The sequence below is a fragment of the Macaca mulatta genome, chromosome 11, assembly GCF_049350105.2.
Source record: "Macaca mulatta isolate MMU2019108-1 chromosome 11, T2T-MMU8v2.0, whole genome shotgun sequence".
Taxonomy (NCBI): domain Eukaryota; kingdom Metazoa; phylum Chordata; class Mammalia; order Primates; family Cercopithecidae; genus Macaca; species Macaca mulatta.
Window position 1 is genome coordinate 2,834,487 of NC_133416.1, and position 26,588 is coordinate 2,861,074.

At 37.6% G+C, this 26,588-nt stretch overlaps 2 protein-coding genes across 20 annotated transcripts in view; one reads left to right on the forward strand and one right to left on the reverse strand.

The window, feature by feature from the left end:
- The window catches only part of DCP1B (decapping mRNA 1B), a 66,469-nt gene that overhangs the window by 25,918 nt on the left and 13,963 nt on the right, over positions 1-26,588 (reverse strand). For both annotated transcript variants that reach the window (XM_028829155.2, XM_015150773.3), the window contains exons 4-5: positions 2,540-2,606; positions 252-387 (exon numbers count right to left, since the gene is read on the reverse strand). In XM_028829155.2, coding sequence (XP_028684988.1) covers positions 252-387; positions 2,540-2,606 — 203 coding nt within the window. The remainder of the gene's footprint in view (positions 1-251; positions 388-2,539; positions 2,607-26,588) is intronic.
- CACNA1C (calcium voltage-gated channel subunit alpha1 C) overlaps positions 5,401-26,588 on the forward strand; it is a 740,665-nt gene continuing 719,477 nt past the window's right edge. For all 18 annotated transcript variants that reach the window (XM_028829106.2, XM_028829113.2, XM_028829112.2 and 15 more), the window contains exon 1: positions 5,401-5,913. In XM_028829106.2, coding sequence (XP_028684939.2) covers positions 5,775-5,913 — 139 coding nt within the window. In that variant the 5' untranslated portion in view covers positions 5,401-5,774. The remainder of the gene's footprint in view (positions 5,914-26,588) is intronic.

A 26,588-nucleotide genomic window follows, 5' to 3' on the forward strand; every position in this document is an offset into this window, starting at 1 on the left:
TAAATTGGGGTCTTGTAGTAAGTCTTCTGTTTGTATATATGAAGGCTATTGACTTCTCAGGCTATTTTTTAATCCATCTAAAGGCAAACAGTTTCCTTTAGCTTACTAAAGGCAAATAAAGATTTTTTATTTGTAATATAATTTCGTTTGGTGGAAGGAACAGTACCCACAGCACCTAGTGTTCCTAAACAAGAATATTCCCACTGCAGAACTGAAGTGTGTATGTATCACAAGGAAGGGCAAACACTCACCTTTGTGTATTCGTCTTTGGCCTTGAGGAGCATTCGTAAAATATCTACTTCTTTGCCCTCTCCTGAATTGAGGATCATCGGGGAAATTCCTGCTCCAGTTCCCTGATGGGCTTTCAACTGTTCATACTGAGTTAGACTAGAAAAACAGAGGGGAAAGTCCAAACGAGAAAAACCAATTCAACACAGACAGTGTTTAAAACCATCCCAGTTCTCACCTAGGTGTTTTCATCCTGTTACAACCATATTAGAAATAAGGCTGCTTAGGAATTTAAAGGAGAAAAATGAGAGTTGAGGTCCTGAATTCACTGACTACATAGATGAATCTAGGGTAGGGGTCAGCAAACCTGCAGGCCAAGTCCTGTTCTTTACAAAAACCACCTGTTTTTGTAAAGAAAGTCACAAACACAACCAAGCTCAACACAGCCATGCTCCTTTGTTTATGTGTTGTTTATGGCTGCTTTCGCATCACAAGGGCAGAATTCTATAGTTGGAACAGAAATCCTATGGACTGCAAAGCCTAAAATACTCACTCTCTGGTCCCTTTGAGAAGAGTTTGCCAACTCCTCACACAGTGCAATCTAAAGGATGCTCTCATTAGTTGCTAAGGAAACCCAATTTAGAGTTCTGAAATACTGAGGAAAGTACCCCTGACTTTACAGACTGCCTTGAAGACAAGGCAAGGTTGATTCTGGCAACGCAAATCCTGTAGCTCTCTGGCCGTTTCAAAACATGGTAAAGATTCCATTCTAACTCGGAGAAGAAGGGCCATTTGAAAAACCATTTACAGCAATGAGGAGTTCTTCTGTTGCCTGGAAAACAATACAGAGAGAGACCAGATTGCTCCTATATGCTGCTAGGTGATGCCGAGGAAAATGTACTTTCCCTTTATGTGCTGTGACTTTCAGCTCACATTCTTATTATTGCCATGAAGTTTATGGTAGCAAAGATGTGAGTACTTACTGAGAGACTTAATTCTAACTAGGGAGGGAGTCTGAATCCACACCAATCAGCTGCTTATTGCTAGTAAATAATCAATTTCCTGCCCGAGTTGTTAGGTAATTACTGCAGAATGCTGACAATTTTAACGTGGCCTCTTGGCTGAGCGACAGGGTATTTTTTAATCTCTGTATGAAATCCTACTATTACTATCCACTGCACAATTTACAGTAACACGAATGTGCTAGAACTAGTTGTTACGGTGGTAAATACCAGTCTGAATACACTTAATCACCATCTGAACCTTGAGCTAGTTACCTAAAGTTAGCTATCTCTAGCTAGCCTTTCAGGAATCTATCTCATTTCTTAAAAGGCGCTCCCTGTTTTTCATTCCTGTGAGGTCACTTTCTAGTCATTTCATTGCCCCAGGATTTAAAAGTGGGGACTGATTCTTTTGCACACAGAGCTACAGTGTCATGTGGCAGCAGCCATCCTATGTGCTTGGCTGAGTCCAGTCCCAGGCTGTGACACAGCATGTGCAGGAAACTCATCTCACTCTGAGGCTCTTACCCATCCCCATAAATGGCAGGGAAATAACTGCCTCACAGTGAGCAGCCCTGGGCTCAGAAATTGATCAGTCAACCAATTGTAGAGCAGAGAGCAAGCCTCCTCTTCCAATGCAGTCAGGGAAGCCAAGAGTGGGACAGTCAGACAGCAATTTTAAAGCTGCCCAAAATGCAGAATGGGACCAATCACAAGGTATCACGAGATTAAAAGAAAGAGACCAGTAACAAGGAAGAGAGAGACGGTCGGCTGGTCATGAAGCTAACAGTAACTCAGCAATTTCTAAGGAAACTGAAAATGAAGACTACCTTAACTCAGTGTCTGAGACACGGGAGGAACTTCTGAGCTCCCACAAACACGTATACACAGTTAAAGGAAAGCACTTTGGGGAGGAAGGAGATGAAAGATTTTACAGAATCTGGAGCAGGCATTTAGGATGGCTCTGAATGTTCTTTTTACTGACAGGCATATTGATAACTTTTCAAAGCAAAAAACTGCTAATTTATAAATGAAAATATTAAAGAAAACTGCCATCTGGAACAATTCATATATATTTCACACACAGGAAAAAATGAATCATTCTAGATGATAAATATGACCTAGTGAAAATGTGGCAAGTTGTTTATGTCTATTTTTCATTTATTAATTAATACTAAATGTCTGCCTAACCACTGTGAAAAGGGCTGCTGTGGGAGATATATTCTGTTGAGTATAGTATAGTTACATACACTTAGAAATACAAACAAAAGTACCAGGTCCTGAAAAATATTTAGCCATTTAGTACTTACTTTTTCATAAGCTCTGCAATTCTTTGGCATTCTTCCTTATCATAAAACCAAATTCCATAGATGGACACTGCAAAAAACATATCAAACAAATTATGAGCGTCTTCAAAACTACAAAATAGAAAAAAATCTCCTTTCCATCTTAAATACATAATAATCTATGTATTGAATTGATTCATTCAATAATTATTGAATAAATAAAAACAATCATTGGGGTTAAAGCTTAAAAATGCAGTGTCAAGCCAGGCACAGTGGCTCACACATGTAATCCCAGTACTTTGGGATCACCTGAGGTCAGGAGTTCAAGACCAGCCTGGCCAACGAGGTGAAACCCCATCTCTACTAAAATACAAAAAAAAGTAGCCAGGCGTGGTGGCAGGTGCCCATAATCCAGCTACGCGGGATGCAGAGGCAGGAGAATCACTTGAACCTGGGAGGTGGAGGTTGCAGTGAGCCAAGATCGTGCCATTGGATTCCAGCCTGGGAAAAAAGAGCGAAACTCTGTCTCAAAAAAAAAAAAAAAAAAAGCATCGAAATTTAAGTCCACAGAGAAACCTGTGGTGGTTTTGTGCAAAGATACGTACCCACACATATCCAATAAACTGTGTTCTCCTTAAAAATATAGCACCTGAACACAACAGGCATTTGGTAAAATCTTCTTAAGCAAATGAATACAGATTGAAAATGAAATCACAATTTCTAAACTTCCTGGCTTCGAGATATCATTGTTTCCACACTCCATTTGCACATTCACAAACACATTTCGTCTTTATTTTTAAATATTCAGAAACCTGATACTCAGATTATGCCTGGAAGCCTCCCTCCCCTTCTCCGTCTCACAGGAACATGTTAACTGAAAAACTGGCTTTGTAAGCTGTTAGTTAGGGAGAGGCCACTGGAAAAAATAAAACTTAATAATAAATCTCTGGCTTCAAAATGGTACAGAAAATTTACACCTGCTGAAAGATTAGATATGACTATGATTTCATCACTTAGTAATGAAAGGAACTGTGACATAATATACCTGCTATTGATCCATTTAATAACGTTCAAATAAGTTGTACACCTTAGTACGTGCCTATCTATATCATTTTTATAGTAAAGGCTGAAACAGCTCCAAAAGACATTTATAACTAACTAGTTGAGGATCTGATGGCATTAATCATCTAAGTAATATATTAACTACATACACATTTTAAAAATCTTCAGTGAAAATAGCAACAATATTATGATAGGGCAATGAAAACCAACAAAACATGTTTTTAAAAGGGAAAAAAGACTTCAAATTCAAACTTTCCAAACACGTAATTATATTAATAGTATTTTGCTGTTAAAACAGCTGTGATATTCTAACTACATCTTTTTTCTCCTCTTACCTGACCAATGTGTGGGCATGGAATTTCTGCTTCTCGTCAGTAATGATTCAGATATCAAAAGGTACAAGAAAGGTCTGTATAGTGCTATTTTAAGCAGGTATCTTAAAGAGGAACCTATGAATCTGAATTACTAACTTGCCAAAAGGTGGCAATAGGGCTTTAAACTTTGTTTTGCAATTATCGGTGTACCAGAAATCTTTTATCTTATCTTACCTACCTGCATGTGAAGTAGGGGGGAAGTAGGGGAAAAGATTCCAGCTTTTCCTTGAAGAGGACCATTTTACTCTCTTAGGTGAAAATACATACACATTTTCCTCCTTGGTACACTGACTTTTTTTTTTTTTTTTTTTTTTTTAAAGAACATCTGAGTTCTGAAGCCCATGTGCTATGAGAGGTTTTACATCAAAACAAAATTCTTTTATCTCAAGATCACTGAATGTGTATCTTGAAACTTCATATTCAAGGTTGCTTCCAGTCCATCAACAGTAATTCCCTACTCTGATTCCCTACACAGATTCCCACACTAACCTGCCTACCCTCACGTTCTTGAAGTCAAAGCAGACTGGATCACTGATGTTCAACCACTTAATAAATCTGAGTATGTTTGTGTGTCTTGGTGACTTTAACCTTAGTCACAAAACTAGAAGCCTGGTCTATTTTTTTGGTTACAGTGTAAGTTTTCTTTCCTTGAAGACTGACTTTTCCAAAACCATCAAAGGAGAAAGGTGGCAGTAAGGGAGAAAAATAGAGCATAACTCAGAAACACGAGGCCCAACGGCAGAGGAAAAGCCGGCCATTGTTGTCTCATGAGTAGGCTCTAGTAATAGGAATATTTTGGGTATCTTTTGTTTGATGTTATACATTTGTGGCATTTGACATAAGGAATTAGGCTTTTGTAAGGGTGGGATGCCAAGAAAACTGTTGATACAAATAGAAAAACAGTCTGACATTGTCATTACCACGAGATAATTGAAATGCAGACTTAGGGAGGGAAAATGCCATGGAACATCTTTCAGATGTCAAAGCAAAATGAAGGAAAGACTGAGCTTGCAGTAATTATTGAAGACACTGTGAAGACCTTCTTTAGGACCCAATCATTTATCTCCAAAGCAACATGGCTTTAAAAATTAAAATGAGATCATTTTGAGATAACTCTTTTGATCCCATTTTAGTCTGGACAGAAAATTTAAATAGCCAAGGAGGAAAAAGAAACATTAACCAAGAGTTCTGGCTACCAAAAAGTGGCACCAAGATAAAATGCAGAACTGGGCCTAACTTTCTTCTCCCTAAAATAGTTTTGCAACTTGAGCTGCATTCCCCTGGGAAAGAGGCTGTGAATTCCATTAAAGTTCGCATTCCAACTGAAGTTTCCTGCCTCTTAGCCCTAAGGTCTACCAACCCCTGGACAAACCTATCACTCTTCCACACAAGAGGGTCTATCAAAGCAGTCTGTGGAGATATATAAAAGCCAGAGATCATCATGCCTTAGGGAGGTGATGAGCTGACAGGCTGACAGAAACCATGAAGTTCACATTTCAATCCAAGTTTTCCCGTAAAGCCACTGGGTGAGAGGCCCATCCCTACATAGGCTGGGAGCAGAGCAGGGAAGACAGAAAATACAAGGTTGAAAAGAATCAAGCAAGAAGGTGTTTTGTTTTGTTTTGTTTAGAATTCTAAAATTTAAAAGTAATTTTACTGTAACCTAAACTTGCAGCGATATGATATGGCCATGTAAACTTTTGTGGCACTGAAATGTTACTGCAGGAATGGCTTCTGGGTTTTAAAAAATTACAAGAGATCATGAGCAGGGTAATTATTTAGCTTTAAAAATCAACCAATTAATATACAACTGGAAATTCACAATGCTTCGAGCCTTTGTTCAGCCTGGTACGCCTGCATACCAGCCGCTTCCCAGCCACCTGTCTGCCGACACGGAGGTCAAGTTTAAGGGTACTTTGGTGCACGAAGCTCAACTCAACTATTTCTACATCTCTCCTGGAGGTAAGAAACCCTAAAGCGAAATAAAGAGTAGGAAGAACATGTGGAAATTTACTCTAAATATTCTAATGATACTTAGAATGTGACTGCCTCACTCTAAGAACTCATCTCTCCATATTTAATCAGGATTTACCACACACCGTTGTGAAATTTTGCCTATAACTGCACCATCCTGGTTTATGCCGTTCTTTGGAAATTCTCAATTGAAAAAAAGTGATGTTTGAGGCAACAGGAAATGCAATACTGCCTTTACATAATAAAACACCAATCTTTTACTTTCCTTTTAACTCTGTCAGAAAGATCAAGGAGATCAAAATTTCCGTATTAGACTTCATGTCTGGATTTTGTAGGTCCACAAAGACAAGGCAGAGAGCAAGCTGATTATATTCAATAGTGGTGTTTTCTTTTTTAAATTTCTTCAGTGGAAAAATAAAAAGCTGGTCAAATTTTAAGAGGCTAGTTAAGAGGCCATTAAAGGTGGTATCAATGTCACTCAAATGCACATTTTCATTTGTAACCCTTTGATTCTTATTAGCATGGTGCATTAGTTCATTTTACATGTTCTTTGGGGATTTGCCTCATCTTGTTTATGTTCCTAATACTTCTGTTCGATCTGTTCTTTTAAGATATTTATAATTTGTTTTATATTTTACCCGGATACCATACAACTCCAAATCATGAATGATAGCTTATAATTGTCTAATGAGGACATGTGATAATGTTTGTGTAAATTTTTAAAAGAAGATATATATCCATTCAATTAGGAAGTGGATGATAAACACATAATTACATGGGTAAAATTTAAATAGGCAGGACATCTGATTTGGTAATGTTCTTTCTAATATAATTTCACTAATTCCTCTCAAAAGGATAGGGAAATATGTTTTTCTTAGTATCCAGCAAGGAAAGCATTTAAGTTCCTTCTTTTTACTTGGAAAGCCATGGAAACAAGGGAGTGTTAAATTACACAAACCTCTTCTGGGCATCTAAGGATAAACCAAAAATTTAAAAATTCCTTCAAACTCCATTCCTTTCATGAAGTCTTTCTCAAAAGAGTAGAATAGTATTTTCAATGTAAGGATGGAGAACATCTAATCATATATTTGTGTAAACACTTGTTTCTGAGATTTCATTCAAATATAGTATTTCTTGATTTACTGTACCATTTATCTAGATCAAGCTTTAATAAATTTGGCCATCCTGATGATGACTACTTACTAGCATATGGTAGTACACATGCACACACAGTTACTAGGCATTTGAAAGACCTCAAGATATTTTAAAAAAAAACAGAAAAATAGAACCATGAAATTTTAGAGCCAGAAGTCAGGTAAGAAGCATGCAGTTCAATAACCTATTTCCCTAATGAGGAATCTGTGGTCTAACAAGGCTAAACAAGCTAGCCAAAGTCATTTTTCTTGGTTTAATCTGTTTCCCCTAAAATATGCCCTTCTCCTAGCCTTTCAAATGAAATAGATGAAGCATTCAAATTTGTTTTTACATATTGGATTGAGTTCTAGGCTTGGTTATAAAAGACTGGAATTAGTCTTTTTAAACCAAAGTTCATGTGGACTCTCTAAAGGAAAAAAAGAAGGATGGAATGAAGGGGGGGCGGAGATCAGTGAGGAAGGGAGGGACGGAGGGGGAGAAAAAGAGAGAAAAGAAAGAAGAAGGGAATTAAGCTTTCTGGTAGTGGCAATGTTTTCACAGCAGTAAACACTCGAGCAGCAGTGACGCTGCCTGCGTGCTGGCATCCATAGATGGGAAACACAGGCTGTGTTTGGCCGGCTCTATGCGGATTCTGTACTTCTTCCCCATTTGGAATGTTTGCACTCAAAATGCTTTCCTCCAGCATGTTCTCTAATGCCTTTAAAGTAATGTTCTTCCATTCACCTTCCGCCTTAGCTTTACTGACCAAACACGGACACAATCTTGTAAAATAAAATCTTCACTGGCCACTGAGAGTCTACGTAGCACTGTTATCTTTGGCCCTTGGTCTGCTTCTCTTCATATGACATGGTTTTACTGCACCTCACAAATCAGTGATCCCATGACCTGGGAAGAATGAAAGGTTCAAAGCAGATGAGAAGCAGTTTCTATTTTACGGGTGACTAATACTCATGAACATTTTGGGGGAAACAGTAGTAACAACCTTCCCCTTTCTAAATAAATTAACGTTATTAGAAAGTTAATGCCATTAAAAACAAACAAAACTATCTTAATTAAAGCTTTATACTAATTTGGATTAAATTAATATGTACTCTCCAACTATAAATGAGAATTTATTACTTTCCCAGTAAAAGATGGATTTAATCTTTTAGAAAGTTTTAATTCATAATGGATTCATGTTATATCATTCAATCTTCCTAATCTTCACAGAGGTCATTATCTTCCTAAACTGGGAAACTTGAGGTCATCTACTACCCTCAGGTTTACCAGAGGTCATATGGGATCTTTTTCATCATATACTAATTTCCTAGTTTTATTTGTTCCTTTAATCTAAGAGATATAACAGAGTAAATAAACTTTTAAAAGTTAGGAAGCTGAAAAGTCCACAGTTGGTAACAAATATAAATAGAAACAACTTATTCTGCTTTATTGGCCACTTAAATTTATATTTTCATTTGTTCATAATCTTGCTGATAAATTTCAAAATCTCCTTGGCCACAAATATCATGCAGGGAGTCCCTAATACATCTTTTCCTTCTCTCTACTCATCCTTGAAGACTCAGGCTTTCTCACTCCTCTAGGGATAAACAGTCCCAACTTTTTCTTTGCTCCTGTAGTTTTTTTGGTACATCCTTGTACTAAAAAAGGTAATAAATTAAGCATTTATAAATCTGTTCCCTCCACTAGACTATAAGCTACTGGAGGGGAGGACTTTGTTAATACACCCAGTACAGCAACCAGCATGTGCAGACATTCAACAAATACGTGCCAAGTTGAACTGAAGTCTAAGACTTCAAGCTCTTCTACCATCAATAATCCTTATAATTGTTGATATCAATAATTATCACTTCCTGGAATAATTAAACGTGGATCAGATATGCTAGAATTCTCTATCAATTGATTACACCTTCTACTAGAGATTTCAGCATGGACAGTCTCCTCACATCACCCCTTTTGTTCTCCTTCAACCTTCACTAAGAGTTTATTTTGCTTCAAATGCTTTACCTTCTTATGCTTAAGTAATGTTGATGGGATTCTGTCATTAGGCTATGAGCTCCCAAAGACTATATATTTCGATTGATTCAGCACTATGTAGGCACTAATGTACTCATTTAATGTGTATTTATTATTACAACCCTACCATATACCATTTTTCCTGATTGACTACTTGTTAGGCACTAGCAACTAAGAGCTCAAAGAATGCAACAATTCTGCAAAAGCACATGCATTTCTCTTCATTATGGAAAAACAAAGGACAAATAATAATAGTACTTTGGTCTACCAGAAAATCTAAGATATTCATATTCCAGTCGTGTTTGATAATGGTAATCTCAAGCTTACACATATAAGTACCTAAATGATCTGAAAAATGTAAGATTTATATGCATGTCAATTATTCCAGCAACACATTGACAATCTATTACCGTACGTGAATCTTAATGTATAGAAATGAATCCAGTCTCCTATAATTGCAGTTTTTGAGAAAGTTATATTTAAACATATCTATTTATGCTTAAGCTTATTTTTAAAACAGAGTATTTCTACAGGTCAAAAATTTGTTCCAATGAAGAACAGACTTCTTCACATTTGAATCAGATGATTTAATCGAGTGTTTAACAATGATAGGAATAGCTCTGCTGAAAATAGCCTAACTATAAAACACATGATCACGGAAATATTTCTACAATTTGACATAGCAGTAGTCTAGCCAAAGAAACCTAGTGCTACTTCCTGATTAAAGAAAAGTCAGAGTTTCTGTACTTTTTCATTTTTACCTTAATCTGTGAATAGAGACACAGGAGATACTACTTTCCAAAAGACTCTTTCCAAAAACCCTCTATGTTGAAACAGTTTCATTGTGTTTTGGTTCTACTATGAAATAAGAGCTCTAAAGCTATATATAAGGTGATTCTAATACAAGTTCTTGTCCAAAATTGTTTCCCTTCTTCAAAACCCATAATTTTTCCTTCTGTGGGTTAAGCAGTAAATTTACTATGATTCCAGAACTTGATTATTTGAAACTACTTGCTAAATGATTTTTGGACAAAAATTAGTAATATAAAACACAGAATCTAAAAGAATATACATTATATAGCCATAATGACCACTTACTATAGATAAAGGGTAGGGAAACTAAAAGATGCTTTCCTTATTAAGCATTTAAGAAAATGTTTTGGAACCCAGCTTTTCTCTGCCAAGATTTAGGCTTCCACCATGCTAAACTGGGCTCTCTTAAACACAAAATATAAAATACACTGCATGTCCAAGCCACAGATGCAGTGTATGAATCTGAATAGCATTACTATGTTTTCTTGGTCAAGCCGAGAACCTTCATAGTCTCTATCGTTCAGGATAAAACAAGTGACTTTGCTTTAATTTTACTCTCACGTAGCAGCTGTAAATCACCATATCTGACTTTGCCACATGGGTTTTTCCTCACCTCAGCATGTCAGATTGTTAAGTTACATAAGAGATGTATATATTCACATGAAGGCTCTCTCCGTGAGTCCCCTAGCAGCTACGACGGAAAAGTAGAAACTGTGTTAATTGGGTGGTCAGGGTGAAGAGAAGGGTTGTTTACCCACATTGTGTATCTGCTTATGTGTGTGTTTCAAGGAACTATCTGGTGTCACAACTCAACACACTGAAAAACAGAAATACAAAATCCAGAGATACCACAAGGCTCAAGAGTGAAATTCTGCTTTCCTTGAGATTTTTCAGAGCCTTCTTTAACTGGCAGAACACCAGTTCTTTAGACGAATAGTCTTCTTTAGAGTTTAGATCCCTTCCTTTCAGCCTAAGTGGAGTACTGACAGAGAACAAAAAAGTCATTCTGGATTAAAGGTCAGAGTGACAAGTTTCATCACTCAAGTCGCAGTAGATGTAGAACCCTTCATCATATATTAACACATTAGCTCTCTAAGCAATGGTGCATAATAAATAGGTCAATTTTTCGGTCAGAATGGCAAAGGAGACTTAGAGACACAAAGTAAGATTCAGTGACCACATTGTAATTTTTAAATTTTGGGGGCTCTTCTTCCTCTCTCATTAAGTGCAGGCTTAAAAGGAGTCCTTGAAAGTTTCTAATGCAACCAACCACTCCTCTCACATACAGTAAAAGAGCCTCAAGACTGTATAGGTTAGCGATTCTGACTCAGTGTGGATGTCAGACTCCTCAGTTCCCACTCCACACTGCTCATGATTTGCATGAGTCTACTTTGAGGATTTTGTCTTGCTGGGCAGATCCCGAAGAGAAATGTATTCTGTTATTCCTACAAATACTAAGTTTTTGCCTAGTAAGAATGTCAAGTATTTTTAGCCATATAGTTACTTTAAATATTAGTTTCTTGACCCTAGAGAGCTTTAGGGGTTCAATAAAATTCCTAAAACTCTATGCAAAATGTCATGTATATATGCCAACAGACATTTTGGGAAGTGAAAAACTGCAAAGCATAGACCCTCTAGAACAATGTCTGGCACACAGTAGTCAAGCAAATATGTTTGAGGAAAGGGGGAGAGGGAGGGAGGGGGGAGGAAGGAAAGTAGGAAGTAAAGAAGGAAGAAATGAAGGAAAAAAGGGAAGTAGGAAAGTATTCAGATTCTCATAGGTATCTGTGACTCACAGAAGATTACGAACTACTATTTGCGACTATCAATATGCCAATAAATATCCTAGAACGGAAAACAACCTTCAATTATATGTGGGCAGATAATGTGTCTTTCATTTACTTAGTAATGAATTTACACAGAGTTCATTTTTAACTTTCCAAATTGCTTTTGTAATCATTGCCTAAACTGACTGCAAGGTAAAGAAAAGACATAACAAAGTCTCCATGTCTTAGAATTTGTTAAGTTGGAAGAGCTTCTATTCCTCCGTGGAGCCTGAAGCCTAGGAGAAAGCTTAAAAAGCACAGATCTAACGGGTTAGCGTGCTCAGCCACGGAGAGGGTGAGTCACACAGTTCAGCTGTGGCTACTGGTTTGCTGAAGAGGGTGTCATTCTCGGTCTCTACAATGAAGTGGGAAACAGGAAGACATTTTGGAAAGCTGGGCAACTTTGTGGCTTCTGCCTGATCACTCTAAGTAGCATTCCTTCAAAGCTTGTCTTATGCATTCTGATGTTCCAGATGCTAGACAAAATCATCATATATATACACACACACACATACACACATATGTAACAATTCTAGAATATAAGTGATTTGGGAATTTTGTTAAGTACACTGTACATGTCTATTTCTTACCTAAATCTGTTTATTTCCTGTGTTTATTTGGCACCACAGAATACAAATAAAATATAAGATATGGTCTCTGCCCGTAAGGGGCCTGTAATTTATTGTCCATGCCACTGCCTTCTCAATAGCCTAGATAATTAGCAACCAGTTAATTAATGGTAACATAGTGGCAGAGAAAACATTTTACAAAATGCATTCTTAGTGAGCAATATTGTTTCCAAATTATGACTCCTCATTGTTCTGTAAATTTGACTTTCTTACTGCTATTATTTACTATGGGTATATACAGGTACACTTTAACTTTGGTGCTTTGGAAGAGAATCAAGTTTATACTTCATAATATGTTCTATAATAGCCACCAAGAAAATATCTACTATTATATTTTAAAACTGTATTGTTTTTATATATTTCATTCTAGAGAAAGCACTGCAGAGTAGATGCTAAGGCTTCTCTTTGCTAGGAAATTGACATTTTAAAAAATTGACTCTCAAGAGAGAAGTGGAAGGTTAATTCCTTCCACTCAGGAAAAATATTAAGTTGTACAGGTTTCCATATTTTTGGCAAAAAGAAACCTTGCTTCTCTGACCACGGGGAGAAAGCAGATGTCACAACCCAGAGAAAGGGGGCAGAGCCTTCTGACTGATCTGGAAACTAGAAATGCAGACTCAACTATTTCTATTACCTCACATTACTTGGCGCTTTCAGCTGATGTCAAGCTTTTGGTATCATGTTGGTTTAAAGTACTGAAGATGTGTTTTAGAACAAGGACTGCTTTATTTCCAGGTTGAAAAAGCCAAGACACAAAGTGATAAGAGTTAATGTAATATTCTAATCAACACAGCAGAGATCAGAGTTAGCAGAAACAGCGGCTAATAATGTCAGGAAAATAAAGAAGGGTAAAAAAATTATCCTTAAATATTCATTTATTTAAATACTTCTTTTATAAGGTTCAATTATTTCTACTTTCTTACATTGAAGAATCATTTATGTAAAAGAAAATGCACAGATCTGAAAGTGTTCTGCTCAGTGAGTTGGCAATAAAACACTCTTATGTAACCAACACTGAAAACAAGATATAAAATATTTTTATCACTCTTTTCCAGTCAACCAGCACACCCCACTTCCACCACCAGCCCCAGCAGAGGCAACCAATTTTTTACTTCTATCATCCTAGATTAGTTTTGCCTGTTCTTAAACTTCATATCAATGGGGTCGTACAGTATATCCTCTTTCGTAGATGGCTTGCTTTGCTCAACGTGTTTCTGAAATTAATTCATGTTGTTGAATATATCAGTAGTTCATTTCTTTTTATTGCTGAGCAGTGTTCTATTATTATATACCAAAATTTATCTATGTAACTATTAATGGGTATGCGGGTTATTACCGGATTTTTTTTGCTACTATGAATAAAACTGCTTTGAGCATTTGTGTAGAAGTCTTTGTGTGGACATGTGCTTTCGGAGTCTCGCGCTGTCACCCAGGCTGGAGTGCAATGGCCCGATCTTGGCTCACTGCTGCAACCTCCGCCTCCCACGTTCAGGAAATTCTCCTGCCTCAGGCCCCCAGGCTGCTGGGACTACAGGTGCCCGCCACCATGCCTGGCTAATTTTTTTTTTTTTTTTAGTAGAGATGGGGTTTCGCCAAGTTGGCCAGGCTGGTCTCAAACTCCTGACTTCAGGTGATCTGCCTGCTTCGGCCTCTGAAAGTGCTGGGGTTACAGGCGTGAGTCCCAGCGCCCGGCCTCTTCTTGTTTTTGAGACGGAGTCTGGTTTCATCGCCCAGGCCGGAGTGCAGCGGTGCCATCTTGGCTCACTGCAACCTCCCCCTTCAGGGCTCAAGCCATCCTGCCTCGGCCTCCGCTGTAGCTGGGATTACAGGTGCCCGCCACCACGCCCAGCTAATTTTTGTATTTTTAGTGGGGGGGGGGGTTCACCATGTTGGCCAGGCTTGTCTCGAACTCCTGACCTCAAGGAATCCGCCCGCCTCAGCCTCCCAAAGTGTTGGGATTACAGGCGTGAGCCACCATGCCCGGCCCATTTCTCTAAAATAAATAACTATGAATGGAACTTGTTGGATCATACGCTAGTTATATGTTTAAGTTTATAAGAAAATGCCAAATAGTTCTCCAAAGTAGTTGTAGCATATTACTCTCTCAGAAGCAATGTATCAACGTTTCCATTGTTCCACATCCTCATTAACACCTGTCTTTTTAATTGTAGCCATTCTAAGAAGTATGTGATATTCTTATTTGGGCTTTAATCTGCATAGGTTTCCAATGCCCAATAAGCATATGAAGAAACGCTCAATACAATCTGTTGTTATGGTAAAATGCAAATTAAAACCACAATGAGATATCACTTCAGAATTCCCAGAAAATTTAAAAAAACAAACAATATCAAGTTTTGACAAGGGTGTGGAGCAAATGGGAAGTCTTAGACATTACTGGAGAGAGCATAAATAGGCACACAACTGTTCAGCAGTATCTCTAAAGCTAAACAAACCCCTACACTATGTCTCCATCAATTTCACTCCTACGTATAAACCCAAGACAGATAAGCATACCTATTCACCTAAAAAACATGAACGGAAATGTTCATGGTAACTTTATTCAGAATAGCTCAAATCTGGAAATAACTCAAATATCTATCGATAGGAGAATAAACAGACTGCACTATAATGATGCAGTGGAATACTACACAGAATAAAAAGCAAGAAACTACTGCTACATGCATTAACTTCAAAATACCTGATGAATAATGGTAAGAATCTTTTCATATGACTATTGGTATTTGTATATCTTCTTTTTTAAAGCATCTTTTCAAATATTTTGCTAATTTTTTAGTTGGCTTGTCTTTCTGTTGTTAACTTCTAAGTGTTATTTACATATTCTCAATATAGTACTGTGTCAGATATATGTACATGTTCTCAGTATGTTTTCCCAGTCTGTGGTTCTCTTTTCATTTTCCTAAAGGTATCTTAAGAACAGAAGTTTTTAATTTGATGAAACTTTTACTTTTGATGAGGTAAAATTTATCACTTTTTGTTTTATAGTAAATGCTTATAAGTGTCATTTTAAATCTAGTGTTTGGTAATACTACTTTTAACTATTTTTTTTTTTTTGAGACGGAGTCTCGCTCTGTCACCCAGGCTGGAGTGCAGTGGCCGGATCTCAGCTCACTGCAAGCTCCGCCTCCCGGGTTCACGCCATTCTCCTGCCTCAGCCTCCCGAGTAGCTGGGACTACAGGCGCCTGCCACCTCGCCCGGCTAAGTTTTTGTATTTTTAGTAGAGACGGGGTTTCACTGTGTTAGCCAGGATGGTCTCGATCTCCTGACCTCGTGATCCGCCCGTCTCGGCCTCCCAAAGTGCTGGGATTACAGGCTTGAGCCACCGTGCCCGGCCTTAACTATTTTTAATAAAGATTTATTTCATTGCTTCTATAAAAATGAAAAAAATTCTTATTTCATTTGCAGATAAAACATCTATAGCATAAGCTTTTCTGTTTACGCCACATGGCCATGTTTAACAAGGCCAGGAGGAAACAGAGATGTGACCTGTTTTCATGTATCGTAATTAAGATATCAAGTTTAAAATAGTGAATAAACTTCTTAAATATCAAGTCACAGTATCTCAATAAGCATAAAACAAGTTGAAGGAGACATCCATAAAAGTGCTTTTTTAGAATTTAAAGTTCTATAAAGAAAATTTATATTATATATATACATTATACATCATCTTGTTCACATAGATAAAACTAACATTTTCCCACATTACATATCTCTTCCTTGAACTATTAAATTTCCCATGATGAGGATGTATGGCATTCTCACAACTCACAATTACCTCTAGGAACTTCTAGGTAAATGTTGCTACTATCTATATTAAAGTAACTTGAGAATCAGAGTAGTTCCTAGGTAAGCTGCTAAAATTACTTACTGCTTTGAGTTTCTACACAGGAAACCCAGAGGCTTCTTAATGCCTAATGGCTAATGCTCCAAAAGAAAAACTAATCCCAGCACTTTGGGAGGCTGAGACGGGCGGATCACGAGGTCAGGAGATTGAGACCATCCTGGCTAACGCGGTGAAACCCCGTCTCTACTAAAAAGAAATACAAAAAACTAGCCGGGCCAGGTGGCGGGCGCCTGTAGTCCCAGCTACTCGGGAGGCTGAGGCAGGAGAATGGCATAAACCCGGGAGGCAGAGCTTGCAGTGAGCTGAGATCCGGCCACTGCACTCCAGCCTGGGCGACAGAGCGAGACTCCGTCTCCAAAAAAAAAAAAAAAAAAAAAAAAAGAAATAGTTGTGAACTTTTAGGTTAAGTTTAATCAGTAGCTTTGAATAAAGAAATCCAATAAAAGCAATTCAGTACTCATTGCAAATATTTAATTGTGCACATTTAATGCAAGGAATTCAGTGCTATGGGGGGGGGACTGGAAAGATACCTTTGCCCTGAAGGTGCTTGCACTCTTAACAGAGAAACTAGCACAAAATATTATGCATAAGGTAAAATATAAGCACAACTAGTAATTGCCTTTATTTCTAGCTCAGATTTAGCATGTTATTTTGAACATAGATGTTTACATGTCTGTCTTTTGTGCTAGGATGGTAAACTGTAAGGAGGAAGGGAGATATCTTTTTTTTTTTTTTTGAGACACAGTCTTGCTCTGTCGCCCAGGCTGGAGTGCAGTGGGGTGATCTCGGCTCACTCCAAGCTCTGCCTCTTGAGTTCATGCCATTCTCCCACCTCAGCCTCCCGAGCAGCTGGGACTACAGGCGCATGCCACCACGCCCAGCTAATTTTTTTGTATTTTTAGTAGAGATGGGGTTTCACCGTGTTAGCCAGGATGGTCTCGATCTCCTGATCTCGTGATCTACCCACCTCGGCCTCCCAAAGTGCTGGGATTACAGGCGTGAGCCACCGCGCCTGGCCGGAAGGGATATATCTTATTCATTACTTCCAAAACCCAACACAGAATCAGTATCAACAGACAAGTGCTCAATAACAAATGAGCAAAGCAAACATAAATACAACATAAAAGACGTATATGCGTGAACCCGGGAGGCGGAGCTTGCAGTGAGCCGAGATGGCGCCACTGCACTCCAGCCTGGGCGACAGAGCGAGACTCCGTCTCAAAAAAAAAAAAAAAAGACGTATATGCTGCAGTGAGACATCACAGCTATACGGGGGAATCACAAAAACATCCAGGGAGGTAAAGTTCCAGCTGGGTTTTGAAATATGAGTAGAATTTATCTGGTAGAGATTGGTCAGAATGAGGGAGAGAATTCAAGGAGAAAAAAAAATATTTAAAAGCATGCAGGTAAGAGTATTCTGGGAAAGTGTGTACGTGGTTGTTTACTTGGAGCATTAGGCAAGCGTGCAAGAGTAGTAGCAGACTTGACCTGAAAGGGAAACTGACCTGACTACAGCAAGCTTTAAATGTTGGGTGAAGAGTTTTACTTGGTAGGCATTTAAGATTTTGAGAAGGAAAGCAACTTAATTAGGCTTGTGCTTTAGGAAGATGAATCCAACTGTGGTTTTGGATGGAGGGGATAAGCCAGAAGTGAAATATAAGGCTAATGACATATCCTTTTTATGAATTGCTGGATTCAATTTGCTAGTATTTTTTCCTTTTTCTATTGTTAAAATATTAAAAACATTACATTTACAGTTTAAAATACACAGTTCAGTGGCATTCAACACATCCACAATATTGTGCAACCATCACCACTATCCATCTCCAGAACTTTTTCATCATCCCAAACTAAAACTCTGTACCCATTAACAGATAACTCCCCACTCTCCATTCCCTGAAGCCCCTGAAAACCACTATTTTACTTTCTGTCTGTATGAATTTGACAACTCTATGTACCTCACAGAAGTGGAATCATACAGTATTTGTTCTTTCGTGTCTGGTTTAACTTAGCATAATGTCTTCAAGGTTCATTCATGTTGCAGTACATATCATAATTTTATTCTCTTTTAAAGTGGAACAATATTCCACTGTATGTGTATATAATATTTTGTTTACCCATTCATTCACTGATGGATATTTGGGTTTTCCCCATCATTTGGCTATTGTGAATAATGCTACTATAAACATTATTTTGTTAGTATTTTGCTGAGGATTTTTATATCTATGTTCACAAGAGACATTGACTGATAATTTTCTTTTCTTGTAATGCCTTTGCCCTGTTTTGGTATCAGGATAATGCTGCCCTGATAAAACGAGCTGGAAAATATTACCTCTTCTACTTTCTGAAAGAGATTGTGTAGAATTGGTATTATTCCTCCTTTGAATATCTGGTTGAATTCACCAGTTAAACTATCTGAACTTGGAGTTTTGTTAGATTTTTAATTACAAATTCGATTTCCTTAATATGGGACTATTCAGGTTACCTATTTTTCTTGAGTGAATTCTGATGATTTGTATTTCTCAATGAATTAGTCCATTTCATCTAAGTTGCCGAATTATAGTACTCCTTTATTATCCTTTTAATGTCTGTGGATAGCCTCTCTTTCATTTCTGATACTGCTAATTTGTGTCTTTTTTTCTTCTTCATTAGTCTGGCCAGGTGTTTATCAGTTTTACTGATTCTTTTCAAAGATAATCAGGTTTTGGTTTCACTAATTTTCTCTAAATAGTTTTTCTGTTTTTTATCTCATTGATTTCTCCTCTTTTTATTTCTTTCCTTCTGTTTGCTTTGGATTTAATATACTCTTCTCCTGTTTTCTTTAAGTGAACGTTTGAATTACCGATTTAAGAACTTTCTTCTTTTCCAATACAAGTACTTGATGGTATAAATTTCCCTCTAAGTCCAACTTTGCTTGCATCTGAAATATTGTAATTTTCATTGTTATTCAGTTCAAATGTTCTCTAATTTTCTTTCTTCTTTGACACGAGTTTTTCAGAAGTGTGCTGTTTAATTTCCAAATACTTGGGGATATTCCAGATACCTTTCTGTTGTTGATGTCTAATTTAATTCTATTGTGGTCCCAAGAATATACTTTGTATGATTTCAATTCTTTAAAAATGTTTAAGGTTTGCTTTATGACCTGCGAGGAGGTTTATCTTAGGGAATATTTCATGTGCACTTGAGAAGAACGTGCATTCTGCTGTCGTTCGATAGCATGTCATATAAATGACAGCTGTGTTTAATTGATAGTGTTGTTCAAGTCTTCCATATGCTTCCTGTTTTCTATCCTCTTGCTCTATTGACTGTAGAAAGTGGAGCACTAAATTCTCCAAGTGTAATTGCAGAATTTAAAAAAAAAAAACAAAAACTTCTCCTTCAGTTCTGTCACTTTTTGCTTCACACACTTTGAAGCTCTGTAATTAGGTGCATACACATTAATAATTATTATGCCTTCTGGATGACTTTATTCCTGTATCATTATGTAATGTCATTTTTTATCCCTGGTAATTTTCATTGTTCTGAAATCTACTTTGTCTGTTAATAATCTAGACACCCCAGTTTTCTTTTCATGAGTATTTGCATGGTATATCTTTCTTCATCCTTTTACCTTTAACCTATTTATATCATTACATTTAAAACGGGTTTTGTGTAGAAAGCATATAGTTAGGCCATGCTTTTTTAATCCAATCTGGCAATCTCTGTCTTTTAATCACTATGTTAGTCCATTTACATGTAACGTAACTACTGATATGGTTGAACTTGGGTAGGTCTGCCATTTTGTTTTTTGTTTAATGTTTGTCATATTTTTTGCTCTCCTATTACCCTCTTTCTTGTCTTCTTTTGGGTTATCTGAATTTTTTAGTATTCTATTTGATCTCTTGGTTGTATCTCTATATTTCTTTTTAGTGGTTGCTCTAAGAATTACAATATACAGGCCGGGCGCGGTGGCTCACGCCTGTAATCCCAGCACTTTGGGAGGCCGAGACAGGCGGATCACGAGGTCAGGAGATCGAGACCATCCTGGCTAACACGGTGAAACCCCGTCTCTACTAAAAAATACAAAAAACTAGCCGGGCGAGGTGGCGGGCGCCTATAGTCCCAGCTACTCGGGAGGCTGAGGCAGGAGAATGGCGTGAACCCGGGAGGCGGAGCTTGCAGTGAGCTGAGATCCGGCCACTGCACTCCAGCCTGGGTGACAGAGCGAGACTCCGTCTCAAAAAAAAAAAAAAAGAATTACAATATACATATCTAACTTTACACAGTCTACTTAGAGTTTTTCTTTTACCACTTCAAATAGAATGTAAAGGCTCTATAAGTGTCCATTTGTCCTCTCTTTTTATGTTATAGTTGTCACGTTTCACATCCGTATACACTGAACCTCCTCCTGACAACGTTGTAACTTTTGCTTTCAACAGTCATATGTATTTTAAATAATTTGAAAGGGGAAAAAATAAATCTCTTGTAATTACCAATATATTTACTATTTCTGTTGTTCTTACTTCATCCTGCAATTCCAGCTTTCCTTTTGATATTATTCCTTCCAGCCTGAATAATTTCTTTTAACATTTATTCTACAACAGGTCTTCTGGCAAAAAAAAAAAAAAAAAAAAAAAAAAAAAACTACTTCTTTTTATGTTTCCTTTATCTGAGTATGTCTTTATTTCACCTTCATTCCTGAGAGATATTTTTGCTGGAAATGGAATTCTAGGTTAATAGCTCTTTTATTTCCAAATTTGAAAATGTTGCTCCACTGCCTTCTGGCCTACATAATTTCTGATAAGAAATCTGTAGTCATTCAAAACATTATTGTCCTAGATGTAACACAATGATTTTCTCTGGTTTCAAGATTTAAAAAAAAAAAAAAAATCTTTGTTTTTCAGCAGTTTGATTATGACTAAATGTCATGTCATGGGCATGGTTTTCTTTGGGTTTATTCTGTTTGGGGATTCACTGAGTTCCTTGAATCTACGTACATTTGTTTCCTTCACTGGATTGGGAAAGGTTTTGGATATTATTTTTTCAAATATTTATAAGTCTCTCCTCTTCATTAGATTTCAATGACACGAATTAGACCTTCTGATATTGCCCCACAGATCTCTGAAGGCCCTGTTCATCTTTTACAAACATCTGGCTCTATATTCTTCAGGTTTGGAAATTTCTATTGACCTATCGATGAGTTCACCAACTCTTCTTTCCACTGTCATCCACATTTTGCTATTAAGACCATCCAAGAAATAGTATATTATTCAGTTCCAAATTTTCCATGTGGTTATTTTTTATACCTATTTTTTATGCCAAGAATTTCTATCTTTCCATTCATTTCAAGAGTATCCAGTTTTACCTCACAGAGCATAGTAATAACTATCTTAATGTCACTATCTTATGATTCTAACATCCAGATCATCTCAGGGTGGCTACTGATTTTTTCTTTGAGAGTATGGCATATTTTCCTGGCTAGTAATTTTGGATTGCACCCTGGACATTTTTATTCTTTTGTAAGACTCAGAGTCCTCTTGAAACCCTCTGGAGAATGTTCATTTTGTATATTTGAGAAAGCACTCAATTCAGTTAGGTTTAGGTAAGAAGCTCTGTCTTGCTGTCTGTGGATGATGCTTCCATGTCAGTTCCATTTTCTTTTCTTTTTTTTTTTTTGAGACGAGTCTCGCTCTGCCGCCCAGGCTGCAGTGCGGTGGCGCGATCTCTGCTCACTGCAAGCCGCCTCCTGAGTTCACGCCATTCTCCTGCCTCAGCTTCCTGAGTAGCTGGGACTACAGGCGCCCGCCACCACACCCAGCTAATTTTTTTTTTTTTGTATTTTTAGTAGAGACGGGGTTTCACTGTGTTAGCCAGGATGGTCTCGATCTCCTGACCTGGTGATCTGCCCGCCTCGGCCTCCCAAAGTGCTGGGATTATAGGCGTGAGCCACCGCACCCAGCCCTCAGTTCCATTTTCAAAAGGGTTTATGTCTGCCCTATACATATACTAGTCGGAAATTTGGAATAATGGTTTATATTGTAAGCTAATTCTCAAAGCTGTTGTTATTTCCTGGGTTCTGTTACATGTATGTAGCTCACAGGTGGACCCAGGGTTTGCATCAGTTCCTAGACAGAATTAGGAGATCTCCTTATCCAGCTCCCTCCTCTAGAGTCACTCCCACTCGCCAGCTGTCAGGGCCTTTTTCCCCAGTCTTCCGGCTACAAAGTCAGGGTTTGTCTCAGGGTTTTAGACTCTCACACTGTCAGGCAATCTGTGCAGCAAAAGAAAACCAAAATAAAATACATAATGGGATTTTCCTCACACTCTTCAGACCACAGGGGCAGAGACAGGCTCTTTCTTGGGATTTTGGGTGCCTGGGCCACCACCATGACCACCACAGTGGCAGTTCAGCTTTCTCTGCAACTGGCTTCAGGGTAGGGATATAAGAGAAAAGGGGAGGTAGGGAAAGAAAAGGGGGAAGTTTTTAGAAAGAGGAGTTTCTCTCAGGTTTTGTTATTTTTTTCCTAGAGTTCTGTGACTTGGCACATTCTTGTGTCAAATCCAGTTGATAAAAGAGGAAAGAATAAAGCCGGGAACTCACCACCATAGCAGTTTTTCTTCAAGTTCTGATTGCTCTCCTCAGTGTGTCTGTTGTCATTTACTTTCAGAGGCCCCAGTTAGTTGTTTTTGTAATCTGCCCAGAACTTTTAGTTGTAAACAGTGGGAGAGATGTATTGTAGTGAACTTACTCTATTTTGGATGATGCCAGAAGTTCAGTCCCTTTTTGCTATGGAGGGTTATGAAACATCCCAAGTAACACATAATGAAAGCCTGAACTGGAATAGAAGTGGGGATGGAAAGAAGGAGAGAAGCTACAGAACCACTCCAGAATTAAGAAACATGGCTACGAAGACTTCAAAAGGTTTACTATTACCACACATGCTTAAAAAAAAAAACGTACAGGAACTCCTAGCTTTACAAATGATTTGTCAATACAAATGGGAATAAGAAGTACTCTGCCCTGCTGCTAAGGAAATTATATTCTTGGCGTCTACACAGTTTTATTCTTGAATGGATTTTCCTACAGAAATAATCCTACATATGCTAGTGCTATATTTCATATGTACGTCATTATAATGCTAGTATACTACTCTTAAATAGGTGCATACTGGGCTAAAAAGGCTTTTGTGAGTTGACTTGGAAAGCTAACCACAACTAAAATTACGTTTTTTATGAGAGAATATATTCTGATATCCAATTATATTTTAATTATTATTTTCATGAAAATAATACATGTACATAATTTTAAAAGTTAACTAATACTATGAAGTTTATAGCAAATAGAATCCTTCTCTAGTCACTCCATTCTTGATTACTGCTCCCTAAAAGCAACTTAAATTATATCTATGACAGTTCTTTCTGCTCTCCATTTCTCATCTAATTTTTCTTATGGTATTTAAATCCCTTTCCCATATATCATGTACGTACCATTTCTTGATTCTTAAAAATTGACTGAAGAGGATTCAGTTTTCTTACAATACACACCAATTCACACACAAATTTACACACAAATACACCACATACAACCCCATCCTTCCAATATAAGGCTTTCATATTCAGTCTCTTTAACCATGTATTATGATTTGCAGAGCTACATGGTATACTATGATTTCCTTTTTTGTTCAATATTTTGTTTTCCCAGGAATTAAAGTGTTTCTTTTGTCTCCCTACCCCTTAGTTTTCAATGCTACTTATATCAGCACCAAACTCTTAAAAAGTAACTGTAAATGTCCCAATAGATTCAAACTATCAGTTGTGAATTTTTTCTTGGATACCATTCCTGAAGCAATTCACCCTTTGACTTTAATTTAAATCCCCTCCAGTTGCACAGGGGTCATTATGGGACTCTTCACCTTTGCTCTAGGAGATTCCCTTCTTCCTGGATGGTTTGTATATCAGTCACAATAGGCCAAGTTATGCTACAGTAACAAATGACACCAAAATCTCAATGGCCTAGCTTACAATGACAAAGGTTTATTTCTTACAAGCTACATGTCCATCATGGGTCACTTTTAACTCCGTGCCATGTTATCTTCATTTCAGAACCTAGGCTGACAAAGCAGCCTCTGCCTGGAATATTGCTGGTCATCATGGCAGAAAGAAAAAAGGCAGTAAATCTTGAGCTAGTTCTTAAAATATTTGCTTAGAAGTGATACATATTTTCAGCCACATTTCACTGGCCAAAGCAATTAGTATAGCCATGCTTGTGTACAACAAGGTGAGTACGTATTATCCTTCTGCAGGGTGGGTCAATGCATGGTAGAACCAACAGAGCAAAAGATCAACAACCCTCTGTGAGGAGGCAGAGCTCGTATTTGTGTACAATGAAGCTATCACGGCACGGCTTCCTACTTCTTGTTTATTCCATCTCTTTCGTAAAATGGATCCTCCACTCTTTGGGTTTATGTCTTTTTTATTTTTTCACTGTCATTTCAAGAGAACTTCAGGAAAACCAGGAGTATGCTCACTCTGCCATGGTTTACCCAAAAGCCTATCAGCCAATCACTTTAAAAGGTAACTTTTTGGAAGATGCCTGTTTAGAAGATGAGGGCTATCTGTAATTTTCCTTTTCATTCAGGGTACTATTTCCATTATTTATAGCAGTTTTTCCCAGATCCTATAAATGTTAATCAAGGATTTAAACTGTCATTTCTTTTTTAATACAAAACTACCCAAAATGGTAAATTCACTTTAAGACTTAGGAGGAGTTTTCTAAAATAGTTTTGGTCCTAAATATCTTAAGTTTGTCTTTTCTGATTTGATCTAAACTTCAGGTTTACATTTGCAATAAAATCCAGCATCTAAAAAGAATTTCACTACAATCCTATAACTGTTGATAATCATATATTCAACTTGTTGGCCTAGCTCTGAAATCTCCCTGTCAGCTGGGCATGGTGGCTCCTGCCTGTAATGCCAACTACTCAGGAGGCTGAGGTGGGAAGATCACTTCAAGCCAGGAATCTGAAACCAGCCTGGGCAACACAGCAAGATCCTGTCTCTAAAAACGTTGTTTTAAATTATCCGGGTGTGGTGGTTTAGCCCAGGAGTTCAAGGTTGCAATGAGGCTATGACCATGAGACTGCACTCCAGCCTGGGTGACAGAGCAAGAACTTGTCTCTAAAGAACAAAACAGAACAGAGGAAAGAGGAAAGAAAAGAGAAAGGGAAAGGAAAGGGGCCAGGCATGGTGGCTCACACCTATAATCCTAGCCCTTCGGGAGGCCAAGGTGGGCAATCACTTGAGGTCAGGAGTTTGAGACCAGCCTGGCCAACATGGTGAAACCCTGTCTCTACTAAAAACTAGCAGGCGTGGTGCCGCACGCCTATAATCCCAGCTCCTCAGAGGCTGAGGCAGGAGAATTGCTTGAACTTGGGAGTTGGAGGCTGCAATAAGCCAAGATTGTGCCACTGCACTCCAGCCTGGACAAAGAGAGCAAGACCCCGTCTCAACTGAAAAAGCAAGAAAAGAAAGGAATCCCCCTGTCATTGCTGTCTATAACCTAAGTATTATATTTGGGAAATGATATTTCCCTATGCTAGTATCTTATTTAGTTGCGAAATGAAAAATACAGTAAATGATTACTATAGGGGAACATTACAAAAGAAGTGGTATAATTCAACTTTTTGTTAAATTAGTTTTTAATTTGGTAAAAACGAATCTTTCTAATAACTGATATATGCTTGAATCTCAAGGCTAAAAAAACTTGCTTTTTAAACCTTGGAGTGTACTCTAAAATAACTATGTGTTTGTAAATGATAAACTTTGCTCAGATGCATTATTTACTGCTAATACTTCACTGCTTGGGCCTTGGGTCTTGAAGTTAAGGTTTCTTGGTTTAAATAGTGTTGCCATCTCAAAATAATCATGGACCACAGTGTATTGCTTAATCCCTTTAACCTCAGTATTCTCATTTATAAAACAGGAGTAATAGTATTTCCAAGAAAAAGTTACGGGATAACCCATATAAAGCCTGAACATAGTGTTTGGCAGACAGTAAATGCCCAGTAAATGTTTGCTGAATAAATGAATGAATGAAATGTTTGCCCTAACTTTAACAGCTATCTTATTTACTTTTAAAGTTCATACAGGTCAAACCCCATTTTAACAATGTTTAAACCCTTTAAACAATGTATAAACCCTTTTCTGTAATAAAGTAATCTATTTTGTGTTTGAATGAAGTTACTTTATTTATCAAGCATCTTTTTTTAACTGATTAAATGAAGGGAGTTTGGGATTTTCATTTCTTTATTTTGCTCTTCTACATTCATCCAGTTCAAGAAAGGGTTTTTTTTTTCTCTCCTAATGAATCTAAAAAACCTCACCAA